The following is a 15,653-nucleotide window of genomic DNA, read 5'->3' on the forward strand; positions in this document are numbered from 1 at the left end:
ACAATTAAATTGTGTTACAAGACTTTGATAGCTGCTAAGGACCTGGGGCACCCCCTAGGCCTGGACCCGGTCAGCGCAGTTTTTCAAAATGGTAACAACCTGACCTTCCCCTATCACTGAACCCCACTGTGAGGCTAGATATAAAATTTGAAGTCAATGATTAGAAAAGTCTACAGCACATTTATCCTAGATTTTAAAAGGCTGGCATTTCTGGCCATATTGTTTTGGCACTCAAAGCTAATTTTAAATGTTTTTCACGTGAAGGCATGAAATGCTGACTTTTGAACAAAATACATATGTATGTTGACTTTGTTCAAGTAAGTAACAAGTCACTGTTCTGACTTAGTTTTAGACAGCAGGAGCATTACAATGTTCATTCCAGGAAAGAAGTATGGGGAAAATGTGGATCAACAGATTTATTTTCCAATTCAATGCAGTTTCTGGTCTTTTGTTGCTGCAGATTCTACTTCAGCAAGACATATACAAAAAGACAATGCCATCATTGGTCAAATGGTAAAAAAAACTTCATTGTTCAAGTACTAATTAATGATACAATAGTGATAAAAATAATTTTCATACATGTAACATAGTGTTTATTTTCTTTCCTCTTCTTACTACACATGGTATCAATTAGCTATATTAAGCTCTTTTCAATTTTTTATATTTGTATTTAAAAAATAAAAGTTTTCCTACCATTGTACTAATCCAGAGGAATTAAATAAAGTACTCTGCATCTATACCCCATTCTGATGCACACTAAAAAAAAAAACCAAAACAACCTTTCCCTGTACGTACCCGGATCAGTCCAGACACCTGGGTTGTGACTCCGCGCCAGCAGATGGAGACAGAGCAAAACTTGATGGGCTCCCTACATATAGTAAGGTGCCACCCACAGCCCCTCAGTCTTACTCTGTCTCCAGCAGATGGGGCAGGTCCACCCACAGTCTCTGGGATCCCTGGGATAGTTAGTCAGGGATAAAGGAATTTGAGAATTTTATTTTTACAATAGGGTAGCTTAATTTACAAAAAAAAAAAAAAAGATAAAGAAGAAGAAGATTGGGAAAAGTTTTAGCTTCGAGGAAGTCTCCCGTCGGTGGAGCCTCCCAGGGGGATTACAAGATCCCGAGGGGATCATTGCCCCTGGTTGAGGCCGCTGCTGAGGGTCGAGGACCCGGCCGTGCCTGGCAGCAGCGTCGGGGGTGACACCGGGGAGCCCGGTTCACTCGCCCCCGCAGGAGCAGACAGTCTTCAGTACCTCGGCCAGCGGCTAAGTATTGCAAAAAAAAAAAAAAAAAAGGTTTCGGCTTTATTTTTTTCTGACGCGCCGGCTCTCTCTCTCTTCTCTCTCCGGTTCTCCTCGTCGGGGCTGCGTGGGGGAACGGCGAAACTTTATTTTTCACTTACCTTGGTGGTGCCTGTGGTCAGGGATGCCCAGGGGGACTGCTTGCCGCGCGTGTGGGTCGGCGCGCGCGCGGGTCTCACGAGCCGGTGTTTGCGCGAACTGCGTGTCGGGGGGCGAAGGGCCTTCGGAGGGCGGTCGAGGGGGCCGTTCTCGGGGGTCCCGATCGCCGCCACGCGCCGTGTCTGCAGCAGCTGACAGGGCCGATCCGTTCCCGCTTAGCGCGGGAACGGTGGCCATTTTGAATACAGTCAGGGAGGCAACGAGGAAAGCCCTGGGAAATGGCGACCAGCCCCACCGGTAGAGACCCGTCAGGGGGCGAATATGGACCCAGTCCTCTTGGGCCTCGCGGGGCCCGCGGTGGCTTTCCCGTTCCATTTTTCGGCATCCGACATTCTGTTCCGGGAATGGGATACCCCGGAGTTAGGCCTGAAGGTGAGTAAGGCGATGGACAAGTTATATCCTCTGCCGGAGGATGTATTGGAATTGCTGCGTCTCCCACGAGTGGACGCCGCGGTGTCGGCAGTGACGAAGAGGTCTACCATTCCTGTCACCGGAGCTACCGCGCTCCGGGATATCCAGGATCGGAAGCTGGAGGTGCAACTCAAGAAGGTTTTTGAGGTCTCCGCCCTGGGAGTCAGGGCGGCCATTTGTAGTAATTTTGCGTTGCGGGCAGGGCTCCGCTGGGCCCAAACTTTGCAGGCGAATGCGGGCCTCTCCGTCGGGGAGGCCTCGCAGGCGGATCACTTGGAAGAGGTGATAGCTTACAGCGCGGACGCTATGCACGACCTGCTGAGAACATCAGCCAGGGCCATGGTGTCGGCAGTCTCTGCCCGCCGTCTCTACTGGCTCTGGAACTGGGCGGCGGATGGTACGTCTAAAGCCCACCTGGGCTCATTGCCTTTCAAGGGAAAGCTATTATTTGGTAAGCAGTTGGACGATCTGATGCAGTTCCTCAGCGAGAACAAGGCTTTTAAATTGCCGGAGGACAGGCCCAGACATCGTTCGACCTTCTCCCCAAGGAACCGGTTTCGATCCAACCGGCGACAGCGACCGCAGAGATCGGCGAGGGCGGGACAGTCCTACCGTTCGAACTCTGCTAGACCTTCCTCATGGTCTCAGTCCTTTCGAGGGAAGAGGTTTAACAGGACTGGCGGAACCCCGTCGGGATCGGGGTCCAAGTCGGCCCAATGAAACGAGAAGGGTCCGTTCCTCGCGGCAGCCTCCAGAGGCCGTCCCACAGGTGGGGGCGAGGCTCGCCTTGTTTTACCAGGAATGGACCAAGATAACTTCAGACCAGTGGGTTCTCGGCGTAATAAGGAACGGCTACGCGTTAGATTTTGCTCGTCTACCGTGGGACAAGTTCCTCGTCTCTCCTTGCAAGGCTCTTTTCAAAAGGGATGCTGTCCGAGCGACCCTGCGACGTCTGGAAGATCTCGGCGCCATTTCTCCCGTGCCATCGGCACAACGGGGACTGGGAAGGTACTCCATTTACTTCGTGGTCCCGAAGAAAGACGGCTCCTTCCGTCCCATCCTCGATCTCAAGGGAGTCAACAGATGACTTCGCATTCCGCGTTTCAAGATGGAAACGATCCGCTCGGTAGTGGCCGCGGTTCATCCGGGCGAATTTCTGGCATCGCTGGATCTTACGGAAGCGTATCTCCACATCGGCATTCAGCCGTCCTACCACAAATATTTGAGGTTTTGCGTCCTAGGCAGGCACTATCAGTTCAGAGCTCTTCCGTTCGGTCTCGCCACGGCTCCACGCACCTTTACCAAAGTCATGGTGGTAGTGGCGGCCCAACTCCGGAGGGAAGGGCTCCTGGTTCACCCTTACCTAGACGATTGGCTCATCCGGGCCAAGTCCGAAGCCGAATGTCGACAAGCGATTGCCCGGGTTCTACAGCTCTTGCGCTCTCTCGGCTGGGTAGTCAACCTCTCCAAGAGTCAGCTACAGCCTACTCAGCGGTTAGAGTACCTGGGAGCCTTGTTCGACACAGTGAGGGCCAGGGTGTTTCTGACTCAAGAGAGAGTGGTCAAGCTACAGCGACAGGTGAGACGTCTGTTGTCCATGCGGTGCCCGCTGGTCTGCGATTATCTGATGGTCTTGGGTTCCATGGCATCGACGCTCGCCTTGGTTCCCTGGGCCTTTGCTCATCTGCGACCATTACAGTCAGCGTTACTGTCCCGTTGGAAGCCGGTCTCGGAAGAGTTTCATCGACCGCTGCCACTCACGGACCGGGCCAGGGACAGTCTGCATTGGTGGCTCTCCACCGACCACTTGACGTGCGGAGTCTCCCTGCTCATGCCCACCTGGACGGTGGTGACGACAGACGCCAGTCTCTCCGGCTGGGGAGCGGTCTGTGGGAGCCGCTCGGTGCAAGGTCAGTGGTCGAGTCAGCAGTCGCTGTGGTCCATCAACCGGTTAGAGACCAAGGCGGTGTCGTTGGCGTTACGAGCCTTTCTCCCATGGATTCGGGGACGAGCGGTCCGGGTTCTGTCGGACAATGCGACCACAGTGGCCTATATCAATCGCCAGGGAGGTACAAGGAGCCAACAAGTGGCGGAGGAGGCGAGTCTGTTGATGGCCTGGGCGGAACAGCACCTCAGCGGCATAGCGGCGTCTCACATCGCAGGGGTGGACAACGTTCAGGCGGATTTCCTCAGTCGCCATCGGCTGGATCCAGGAGAGTGGGAGCTACCGGAGGTAGCGTTTCGGCGCATCTGTGCCAGGTGGGGACGGCCCCACCTGGATCTCATGGCCACCGCTCTCAACACAAAGGCTCCGCGGTTCTTCAGCCGACGGAGGGAGCGGGGCGCGGAAGGCGTCGATGCATTGGTGCTTCCCTGGCCCACGGACGTGTTACTTTATGTGTTCCCTCCGTGGCCTCTGATCGGAAAGGTTCTGCGTCGGATAGAATTGCATCCGGCGGCGGTGATTTTGGTGGCACCGGAGTGGCCACGGCGGCCGTGGTTCGCGGATCTCATTCAGTTGGCGGCGGAGCCTCCGCTTCGATTTCACGGGGACGCGTCCATCCTTCAACAAGGACCCGTCTGTTTGGAGGATGCGGATCACTTTTGTCTCGCGGCCTGGCTTTTGAAAGGGCGCGTTTGAGGAATAAGGGGTACTCCGAGTCCGTGATTGCGACTTTGTTGAGGGCTCGGAAACAGTCTATGTCCCTAACCTACATGCGGGTCTGGACAGTCTTTGAAGACTGGTACGGTACTCGCGACATAGATCCTATACGTCCAGCTGTACCGGTGGTACTCGAGTTTCTTCAAGAAGGTCTCTCGAAGGGACTGTCTTGGAGTACCTTGAAGGTCCAGATCGCTGCGCTTGGTTGTCTCAGGGGTAAGGTCCAGGGAGTGTCCTTGGCCTGTCATCCGGATGTGGTGCGTTTTCTTCGTGGGGCTAAGCACTTGCGCCCTCCTGTCCGAAACCCTTGTCCGTCCTGGAATTTGAATTGCGTACTATCAGCCCTCTGTGGGGCACCTTTTGAACCAATCAAGCGCGCGACTCTGAAGGACCTTACGCTGAAGGCCGTGTTTTTGGTAGCGATTACGTCTGCTCGTCGAATCTCGGAGTTACAGGCGTTGTCCTGTAGAGAGCCTTTTCTGCGTTTTTCGGAGACCGGGGTCTCCCTACAGACTGTTCCATCCTTTTTGCCCAAGGTGGTATCCTCTTTTCACTTGAATCAATCCGTAGACCTGCCTGGTTTTTCAGTCATGGATCCGGGGGACAAGAGGTCGAGAGACTTGCGCAGACTCGATGTTCGCAGGATTCTCATTTGTTATCTGGAGGTGACTAATGCCTTCCGGGTGTCTGACCATTTGTTTGTCCTCTGCTCCGGACCTCGCCGGGGGTCTGCGGCTTCGCGGGCCACGATTGCGCGTTGGCTCAAAGAGGCGATTGGTTCAGCGTATCTTCTGCAGGGGAAGTTGGCACCTAGGGGACTTCGTGCTCATTCCACTAGGGCGCAGGCCACGTCCTGGGCTGAGGTTTCTCAGGTGTCCTCGCAGGAGATCTGTAAAGCGGCGACGTGGAAGTCGTTGCATACGTTTACTAAGCATTACAGACTCGATGTCCAGGCAGCTGAGGCTCAGGGTTTTGGAGCGAGTGTTCTCCGAGCGGGACTCTCTGCTTCCCACCCTCAGTAATTTGCTCTGGTACATCCCAGGTGTCTGGACTGATCCGGGTACGTACAGGGAAAGGAAAATTAGTTCTTACCTGATAATTTTCGTTCCTGTAGTACCACGGATCAGTCCAGGCTCCCGCCCGTCTGTTCTGCTTCCGATGAAGAGTGAGAGAGTCCGCTCGTTTGTTTTTCGGGCTGCATTATTGCGAGTTTTTGGCATACAGCCTCTTGCCTCTGGTTCGGTTGGTTTTCTGTTTTCTGCCAGGGGTGTGTTCTGAATTGGCATATATATTGCAGTTTATAGTTAGTTAGTCGGGCACTTGTTTTACTTTGACAGTACGTTCGACTGAGGGGATGTGGGTGGCACCTTACTATATGTAGGGAGCCCGTCAAGTTTTGCTCTGTCTCCATCTGCTGGCGCGGAGTCACAACCCAGGTGTCTGGACTGATCCGTGGTACTACAGGAACGAAAATTATCAGGTAAGAACTAATTTTCCTTTCCTATTCCTAAATATAGCAATCTGCTTAAGTCCCTGGAGCTGCACTTTTGTCTAAACCTAATTTAAACTAGGTTGATCAGCCCTCTGCCACAAGAATAAACCATTGGAGTACTGCATCCCATGGAATGATCCCATAAACAAAGCCTTTAAAATATAAGCTCTGGGCAATTTCTCACGTAGAGGAAAAAAGCATCTTATTGAGGTGCGCTTTTCTCTAAAGTCTAACCACATCATAATGCCCAAAAACAGAATGATCTTTCATGAAATTAGAAAAACATTCACACCAGCAAATCAATATGCATCTCATCAGACCAGAAGTCATATAAATTGTGCATATGTAACATTAGAACTGATTAATTATTATTTTAAAATGCTATTTCTCTCTGTTTACTATAGGATTTAAGTTTCACTCCTGCTAATCTTGTAGATGATTTTGGACTCTTGATTCATTGTAATGAATCATCCCTTTATCATCCAGTTCTTCCACTTGTGTATCACAGTTTGCGAAAAGCAGTGGATCTAGAAGGACCTATCTATGCAGCTTCCCAACAGTTCACAACACAAGATTATGCAGAGGTAAAATTGCACATATTTTTCGATGAAATATAGGTTCTCACAGGACAAGCAGGATGGTAGTCCTCACATATGGGTGACATCAGGATGGAGCCCAATCACGGAACACTTTTGTCAAAGTTTCTAGAACTTTGACTGACACCTACTGGGCATGCCCAGCATGGCACTAACCCCGCATCCAGCAGGGGTCTCCCTTCAGTCTCTTTTTTCCACGCAGCTTTTGCCACGCGGATTTGGAGCTCTTCACAAGTTCCTGACAGGAATTTTCTTTTCAGGAGTTTTTTGCAAATTTGCAAAACTGTATACTCCCTTTATACCCCCTTTGGGGTCTCCCTTCTCCGCTGTTGATAGCCACATTCGCACGGTAGGTTTTACCTGTTTTTCGGTTGTTCCCATCGGGGACCTGTATAGGCCTCATTGGCACCAACTGTGACCAGCCTAAATTTTCGTCAGCAACGATGGCGATGGGTTTTCGTCGGTGCCCTGGTTGCCCTAGGATAATGTCAATCACAGACCCTCATTTGATCTGTGTATTTTGTCTGGGCCCAGCTCACGACGTAGATTTGTGTTCCAATTGTGGCAAAATGACACCGAAGGGCTGTCGGGCGCATCTGGAGAAAATGGCGCTTTTATTCCACACGAAGCAGCACCCGCCATCTCAGACTTCATCGATGCCATCACCGGCTAAACCGTGCCATCAATCTGATACCGATGATTCTCAGTCGGTGTCTAAGTCTTCGGCGTCGGATACAGGTAAGGCCGAGCACTGAGAGAAGCACCAGCATAGACATTGAAAATCTATGCCATCGACCTTAGGGACACCGGTGGCTTCAACGTCTGGAATTGAGCCACCGAGGAAGAAGCCCTGGGCTGAGGAGCCTCAACCCTCCTCTAAGCTGGATGCACTGAGGTGTTCTCCGCCTTCAGTGGGCACGGCAGCAGAGACTCCACCGGGACCGGTGGACCCTCCAGCAATGCCCGCCATGTCTCCTACTCCGGACCTGGGGTTCACTTTCCAGTGTTCCATGAGGAATTGCACCAGATGGTGCAAGAGGCGGTGGTACAAGCCATCCAGAGCCTTCCGAGGTCATCGACACCATCTCCGGTTCCCGTGCTGGCTCCGGCACCAGTGCCACTGGTGCTTGTTCCTCTCCTCGACAAGCTGGACGTCCTCATCGGTGCACTGCCAGTGGTACCGGGGAAATCACCAATTCCCCTTGCTCCGACGCCCATCCCTCTCTCCTCGGATAAGGAGGGGTCATCAATGCCGGAGTCTGTTCCAGGGCCTTCCGGAGTGGGTGCACCTAGGCGCCCAGCAAAGTCACCGATGCCTTCTCATCCCTCACCGATGCTGGACCCGGACTTGTCGATGTCACACCCGAGGCCATCGATGCCGGAACCAGCCAGGGGAGGTCCTTCTTTACCGCCTGGACCACCGTTGGAAGCTGGAGACCAGCCTTATAATCTGTGGACAGATGACTCCTCTGATTCCCAGGATTCTGTTCATGTCCCATCTGAACCTTCGTCACTTGAGGAGAGGCATAAGTCTCCACCGGAGGACCTCTCCTTTATCAATTTCATTAGGGAAATGGCAGAGACTATTCCATTCATGCTGCAAACTGAAGAAGACTCCAGGCATAAAATGCTGGAGATCCTTCAATTTCTGGATCCACCGAAAGAAATAATGTCCATTCCAGTTCATGATGTGTTACTGGATCTTCTGCAGTGCAACAGGGAACATCCCGGGATGGTCCCTCCTGTTAACCGCAAGACGGATGCGACTTATTTGGTGCAGCCGTCTCCTGGCTTCCAAAAGACACAGTTGGCGCATCATTCAGTAGTGGTGGAGTCTGCCCAGTAGAGGGCCAAATGTCCAAAACCTCATTCTTCAGCTTCTCCTGGGAAGGAGCAAATGTTCCTGGATGCTGTTGGGTGCAGAGTTTTCCATGGCTCTATGCTCATCTCTCGTATTGCGTCATATCAGATGTATATGACCCAATACAATAGAAATCTTTTCAAACCGTTCCAGGAATTTGGGGAATCTCTCCCGGAGCAGGATCAACTGAATTCCACCCTCAAAAAAGGCTTTGATGCAGGTAAACATGAAGTCCGGTCAGCGTATGACGTTTTTGATACAGCGTCCAGGTTGTCAGCAGCTGGAATAAGTGCGAGATGTTGGGCTTGGCTGAAATCCTCGGATTTACCCCCGGAAGTTCAAGACCGTTTGGCAGATCTCCCCTGTACAGGGGATAACCCCTTTGGAGAGAAGATCCAGGAAACTGTAGCACAGCTGAAGGATCATAATGAAATGCTCCGACAGCTCTCCGCTGCTCATGCTGATTTTTCTGCCTCTTCTAAACGGCCGTTTAGGAGAGAGGCGAAGAGACCATCTTACAAGGCCCGAAGGCACTATCCTCCACCTGCGCAGTCTCGTCCATCCAGTCCTTTCCAGAAGCCTCCACCTTGACAACCCAGGACTCAGAAGCCACAGCCACCTGCGCAACATAAGAACATAAGAAATTGCCATGCTGGGTCAAACCAAGGGTCCATCAAGCCCAGCATCCTGTTTCCAATAGAGGCCAAACCAGGCCATAAGAACCTGGCAATTACCCAAACACTAAGAAGATTAATTTTGGTTGCCATTCTCTGTACCTTCTCCATTGCAACTATATCTTTTTTAAGATGCGGCGACCAGAATTGTACACAGTATTCAAGGTGTGGTCTCACCATGGAGCGACATAGAGGCATTATGACATTTTCCGTTTTATTAACCATTCCCTTCCTAATAATTCCTAACATTCTGTTTGCTTTTTTGACTGCTGCAGCACACTAAGCAGACAATTTTAAAGTATTATCCACTATGATGCCTAGATCTTTTTCCTGGGTGGTAGCTCCTAATATGGAACCTAACATTGTGTAACTACAGCAAGGGCTATTTTTCCCTATAAGCAACACCTTGCACATGTCCACATTAAATTTCATCTGCCATTTGGATGCCCAATCTTCCAGTCTTGCAAGGTCCTCCTGTAATGTATCACAGTCCGCTTTTGATTTAACTACTCTGAATAATTTTGTATCATCCGCAAATTTGATAACCTCGCTCGTCGTATTCCTTTCCAGATCATTTATATATATATTGAAAAGCACTGGTCCAAGTACAGATCCCTGAGGCACTCCACTGTTTACCCTTTTCCACTGAGAAAATTGACCATTTAATCCTACTCTGTTTCCTGTCTTTTAACCAGTTTGTAATCCATGAAAGGACATCGCCTCCTATCCCATGACTTTTTAGTTTTCGTAGAAACCTCTCATGAGGGACTTTGTCAAACGTCTTCTGAAAATCCAAATACACTACATCTACCGGTTCACCTTTATCCACATGTTTATTAACCCTGGTCCTGCCTCGGGGTTTTGACTCCCTGCTAGAGAGTGACTGTCCTATTCCCCCTCTGCCATCTCTGCCAGTCAGCGGCTGACTTTGCCATTTTACCACCAAGTGGATAAGTGTCACCACGGACCACTGGGTCCATTCGGTTGTAGCTCAAGGCTACCATCTAAACTTCCTCTCAATACCGTCGAACTCTCCACCTCGGCTGGGGTGGACTTCCTCCGACCATTCTCATCTCTTGCAAGGGGAAATAGCTTCCATCTTGCAAGCCAATGCCATAGAACCAGTTCCTCCTTTGCAAAGGGGAAAGGGCTTCTACTCCCGGTACTTCTTAATACCAAAAAAGACGGGAGGCATTCGCCCCATCTTAGACCTTCAAGCCCTAAATAAACACCTTCGGAAAGAAAAGTTTCGAATGGTAACCTTGGGCTCCTTACTACCGCTTCTCCAACAGGGGGATTGGCTTTGCTCTCTAGATCTCAAAGATGAGTACATTCACACAGCAATTACTCCGTCTCACAGAAAGTATCTCCGGTTCCTTGTCGGAAGCCGATACTTCCAATATCGGGTGCTTCCATTCGGCCTGGCATCGGTCCCTCATGTCTTCACGAAATGCCTGGCAGTAGATGCCGCATACTTAAGAAGACTAGGCACTCACGTCTATCCTTATCTAGATGACTGGTTACTGAGTGCTCAATCTCCGGAGGCAATTCTTCACTCCCTCCATCTTACTGTGCGGCTCCTACTATCCTTGGGATTTCTAATCAATTATCAGAAGTCCCATCTGACTCCTCTCAAGTCCTCTCCTTTATCAGAGCGGATCTCACACTTCCCAAGCAAAGGCTTTTCTTCCCAGGGACTGAGCTCAGAAGCTGGCGGGGCTGGTGCGCACTGTACAGTCTCGACGAACCACGACTGCTCATCATGTCCTCGTCTTGCTGAGACATATGTCATCCTCGGTCCATGTTACCCCAATGGCTCGACTTGCCATGAGAGTAATGCAGTGGACATTAAAATCCCAGTGGTCACAGGCACATCATTTAATGTCCAACATTGTCCATGTCACCAGGCAGCTTCGTCTCTCACTGGTGTGGTGGATCCAAGAGTCCTTCCTGCTCAAAGGGCTGCTGTTTCAAGCTCCAGAACCTCAGATAATCCTAACAACTGATGCTTCCACTCTAGGTTGGGGAGCACATGTCAACCACCTGCAGACTCAGGGAACCTAGTCTGCAGAAGAGGCACAACATCAAATAAACTTTCTGGAACTCTGAGCGATCAGGTATGCCCTTTGCACCTTCAAGGATTGCTTATCAAACAAAACAATCCTAATCCAAATGGGCAATCAAGTAGCAAAACATCAACAAGTACATCAACAAGCAGGGAGGGACCGGGTCCTACCTCCTATGTCAGGAAATAGCACAGAGTTGGGCCTTAGCTCTCTCTCATGCCATGCTACTGAGAGTGACCTACCTGGCAGGTGTGGACAATGTTCTAGCGGACAAACTCAGTCGTACATTTCAGCCCCACGAGTGGTCCCTCAACCCCGCGGTGGTGGACTGGATATTTCAGAAGTGGGGGTATCCGAGCATCGACCTCTTTGCGTTAGTTCACAATCTCAAGGTGGAGAACTTCTTCTCCCTAAATCTCAGTCAAAGAACTCCACCACGGGACGCTTTCACCCTTTCCTGGGTGACGGGCCTCCTCTGTGCCTACCCACCCTCTCATCAACAAGACTCTCGTGAAGCTACGCAGAGACAGTGGCCTAATGATTCTAATAGCCCCCTACTGGCCACGACAGGTATGGTTCCCCATCCTTCGCAACCTCTCAGTGCGTCCACAAATTCGGCTAGGCACAGATCCGTCCCTGATATCTCAGAAGAACAGATAGTTACGCCATCCCAACCTTCAGGCCTTGTCACTGACAGCTTGGATGTTGAAAGGCTAATCTTGCGGCCTCTCAATCTATCAGACTCTGCATCCCAGGTCCTCATAGCTTCATGAAAGCCTTCTACTAGAAAATCTTACCATTCTAAATGGAAACTATTTTCATTGTGGTGCATTTCAAAGGAGTTAGACCCTTTTACCTGCCCCACAACTCAGTTTTTTCGATTACCTTTGGCACCTCTCGGAGTTGGGTTTACAGACTTCCTCCATTAGAGAACATGTCAGTGCGGTGGCCGCCTTCCATCGGGGTACAGGGGATGTCTCTATTTTGACACAACCCTTAGTAGTACGCTTTATGAAGGGCTTGCTTCACCTCAAGCCCCCTCTCCATCCCCCAGCCCCGGTTTGGTACCTTAATGTGGTTTTAGCGAGACTCATGAAACCTCCTTTTGAGCTTCTGCACTCCTTCGAGTTACAACATCTTACTTGGAAAGTAGTTTTCCTTTTAGCTTTGATGTCTGCCTGCAGGATCAGTGAGCTACAGGCGCTGGTAACATACCCCCTTTATACAAAATTTCTTCATGATCGGGTGGTCCTTCGCACTCATCCTAAATTTCTGCCAAAAGTAGTCTCTGAGTTCCATTTAAATCAATCTATTATTTTGCATACTTTCTTTCCGAAACCCCACTCACATCCAGGTGAGCGGGCTCTGCATTCCTTGGACTGCAAATGTGCGTTAGCCTTTTATTTGGAACGCACTGCAGGCCATAGGAAGTCCATCCAGCTATTTGTCTCTTTTGAAAAAATTAAACCTGGGTATCCCAGTGGAAAAGCAGACCCTGTCCTCCTGGTTGGTGGACTGTATTTCCTTCTGCTACCAACAAGCAGGCTTTCCGCTACAGGGACGTGTTAAAGCGCACTCTATTTGAGCAATGACAACGTCGGTAGCAAACCTTCAGTCTGTGCCTCTTGCTGATATCTGCAGGGCTGCTACTTGGAGTTCTCTCCATACCTTCACAGCTCACTATTGCCTGGACAAAGATGGCACTTAAGATTCTCTTTTTGGCCAGTCGGTTCTGCACAATTTATTCTTAGCTTAATACCCAACTTCCTACAATAGCCTGCTGGGATTTTCAGGCTGCCCGTTCTCCAAAAATCGCCCCTATTGTTGTGCCTGTTGCACGTCTTTGGGTGTTTTTGGTACATGCGTGGACATCCTCAGCTCGTTATTCACCCATATGTGAGGACTACCATCCTACTTGTCCTGTGGGAAAGCAAAGTTGCTTACCTGTAACAGGTGTTCTCACAGGACAGCAGGATGTTAGTCCTCATGAAACCCACCCGCCACCCCGCGGAGTTGGGTATGCTTGCAATTTGTTATTTTATTTTTTGAACACTCTTTTTATTATACATGAGACTGAAGGGAGACCCCTGCTGGATGCAGGGTAAGTGCCATGCTGGGCATGCCCAGTAGGTGCCAGTCAAAGTTCTAGAAACTTTGACAAAAGTGTTCCGTGATTGGGCTCCATCCTGATGATGTCACCCATATGTGAGGATTAACATCCTGCTGTCCTGTGAGAACACCTGTTACAGATATGCAACTCTGCTTTGTCAAGTATTGTGTTTTCTAGAAATATTAAAGATTTCAATGCTAAAAATATGGAGTAGACTGTCCATATACAGACTTGGTAGAGTAGATATTTAAAGAAACAGGTTGGAAGCCAAAAGAGATTATGTTATAAAATAAATTTTATTCTAACAAACCCTAGATTCATCAAAAAGTCTTAATAATACAGGGGCGGATTTTCAGAGCCCTGCTCGCCTAAATCCGCCCAAATCCGGGCGGATTTAGGCGAGCAGGGCCCTGTGCGCCGGTGAGCCTATTTTACATAGGCCTACCGGCGCGCGCAAAGCCCCGGGACTCGCGTAAGTCCCGGGGTTCTTCGAGGGGGGCGTGTCGGGGGCGGGCCCGGTCGTCGCGGCGTTTAGGGGGCGTGTCGGCAGCATTTTGGGGGCGGGTACGGGGCGTGGCTACGGCCCGGGGCGGTCCGGGGGCGTGGCCGCGCCCTCCGTACCCGCCCCCAGGTCGCGTCCCGGCACGCAAGAGGCCCGCTGGCGCGCGGGGATTTACGCCTCCCTCTGGGAGGCGTAAATCCCCCGACAAAGGTAATGGGGGGGCTTAGCAGGGCCGGGTGGGTGGGTTAGGTAGGGGAAGGGAGGGGAAGGTGAGGGGAGGGCAAAAGGAAGTTCCCTCCGAGGCCGCTCCGAAATCGGAGCGGCCTCGGAGGGAATGGGGGTAGGCTGCGCGGCTCGGCGCGCGCCAGCTATACAAAATCAATAGCCTTGCGCGCGCCGATCCAGGTTTTTAGCAGATACGCGCGGCTCCGCGCGTATCTACTAAAATCCAGCTTACTTTTGCTTGCGCCTGATGCGCCAGCAAAAGTAGGCCAATTCGCGCTATTTGAAAATCTACCCCACAGTGATAACATAAAGGGGCATGTTTAGGGCAATTTTGGAGTTACCACACCATGCAGTAACTTACCGCACAGTGTGATAAACCCTACTTTTTGCATCCTGCGCAGGGAGAGAGAGAGACTGAGAGAGAGAGAGATGTATCCCCAAATATGGAATATATCCTCAATGTGTCCCCGACAACGGGCCCAACTGTTTTGCTGATTAGGCTTCATCAAGGGGAACTACATTCCATGTAGTTTTCCTTGCCATCTCATAAAAATGAAGTCTGCTGAATTATATCTCCAGAATACACTTTATATAGTTTCTAGGGTATACAATTTCCTTCATTCCTTCAATGAGAATAGATGTTGGTTCCTGCTCATCAAATCACATACTGTACTAATTTAATGAATTGAAAAGATATTCAATCCAATTCATCATATCACATATTCCACTTTATCCAACTGATCTCATGTATCTAAAAAACATAAAAATGTATATAATGCACTAATTATAACCAAGTGAATTTGCTTAACTATTCAAAAATTCAAAAAGTTCACCTAACAATCATTTTATAAAGATCAAATATAAAACATCAATGTTGCCAAAACAATGGCTCTTCCAAACAAGTAAGCCTACAATATAAAAAATACACTCATTAATATAGTAACCAAAAATTATCACTAAACTCCTGTGTTCAATTGACCAAAAAACATATATTGTACCAACCTTACACAATATATGGTAAATTCTTCATTATGCTGCTTCATCATCGCAGGCAGTCAGCCCGCAATGATGAAGCTGCATAAAAGTATTTTCACATACACTCATGCACTCATACCTACCACTCATCACATAAACAATTAAAATATCCTAAAAAGCTATTCAAGAAGAATAATAACAAAAACACCAATATCTCACTAGTATTTATAAAGTGTATTCCGGAGATATAATATGGCAGACCTCATTTTTCTGAGGTGGCAAGGAAAACAACATGGAATTTTGTTCCACTTGAAGAAGCCTAATCGGCGAAACAGTTGGGCCCTTTGTCGGGGACACATTGAGGATATATTCCATATCTGGGGATACATCGATGACATATTTCATATTTATACCTTTACAAGTGGGATATTGGTGTTTAATTGTTTATGTGATGAGTTATATGTATGTGTGCATGAGTGTATGTGAAAATACTTTTTATAATTATACAATTATACAATTATGATTATTTTTGTCCTGTAATTTTGTATTTTTTGTAAAGTAATTTTGTATGGATTTTTGAGGTATTTATTTGATGTACACCAGTGTTATTATTTGTT

General features: G+C 49.4%; 1 protein-coding gene across 1 annotated transcript in view; it reads left to right on the forward strand.

Annotated features, from left to right (window-relative positions):
• Positions 1-15,653, forward strand: part of MCMDC2 (minichromosome maintenance domain containing 2) — a 298,944-nt gene that overhangs the window by 211,989 nt on the left and 71,302 nt on the right. The window contains exons 10-11 of the mRNA XM_029591416.1: positions 347-513; positions 6,432-6,611. Of these exons, the coding sequence (XP_029447276.1) occupies positions 347-513; positions 6,432-6,611 (347 nt within the window). The remainder of the gene's footprint in view (positions 1-346; positions 514-6,431; positions 6,612-15,653) is intronic.

This window comes from Rhinatrema bivittatum, chromosome 2, assembly GCF_901001135.1.
Source record: "Rhinatrema bivittatum chromosome 2, aRhiBiv1.1, whole genome shotgun sequence".
Taxonomy (NCBI): domain Eukaryota; kingdom Metazoa; phylum Chordata; class Amphibia; order Gymnophiona; family Rhinatrematidae; genus Rhinatrema; species Rhinatrema bivittatum.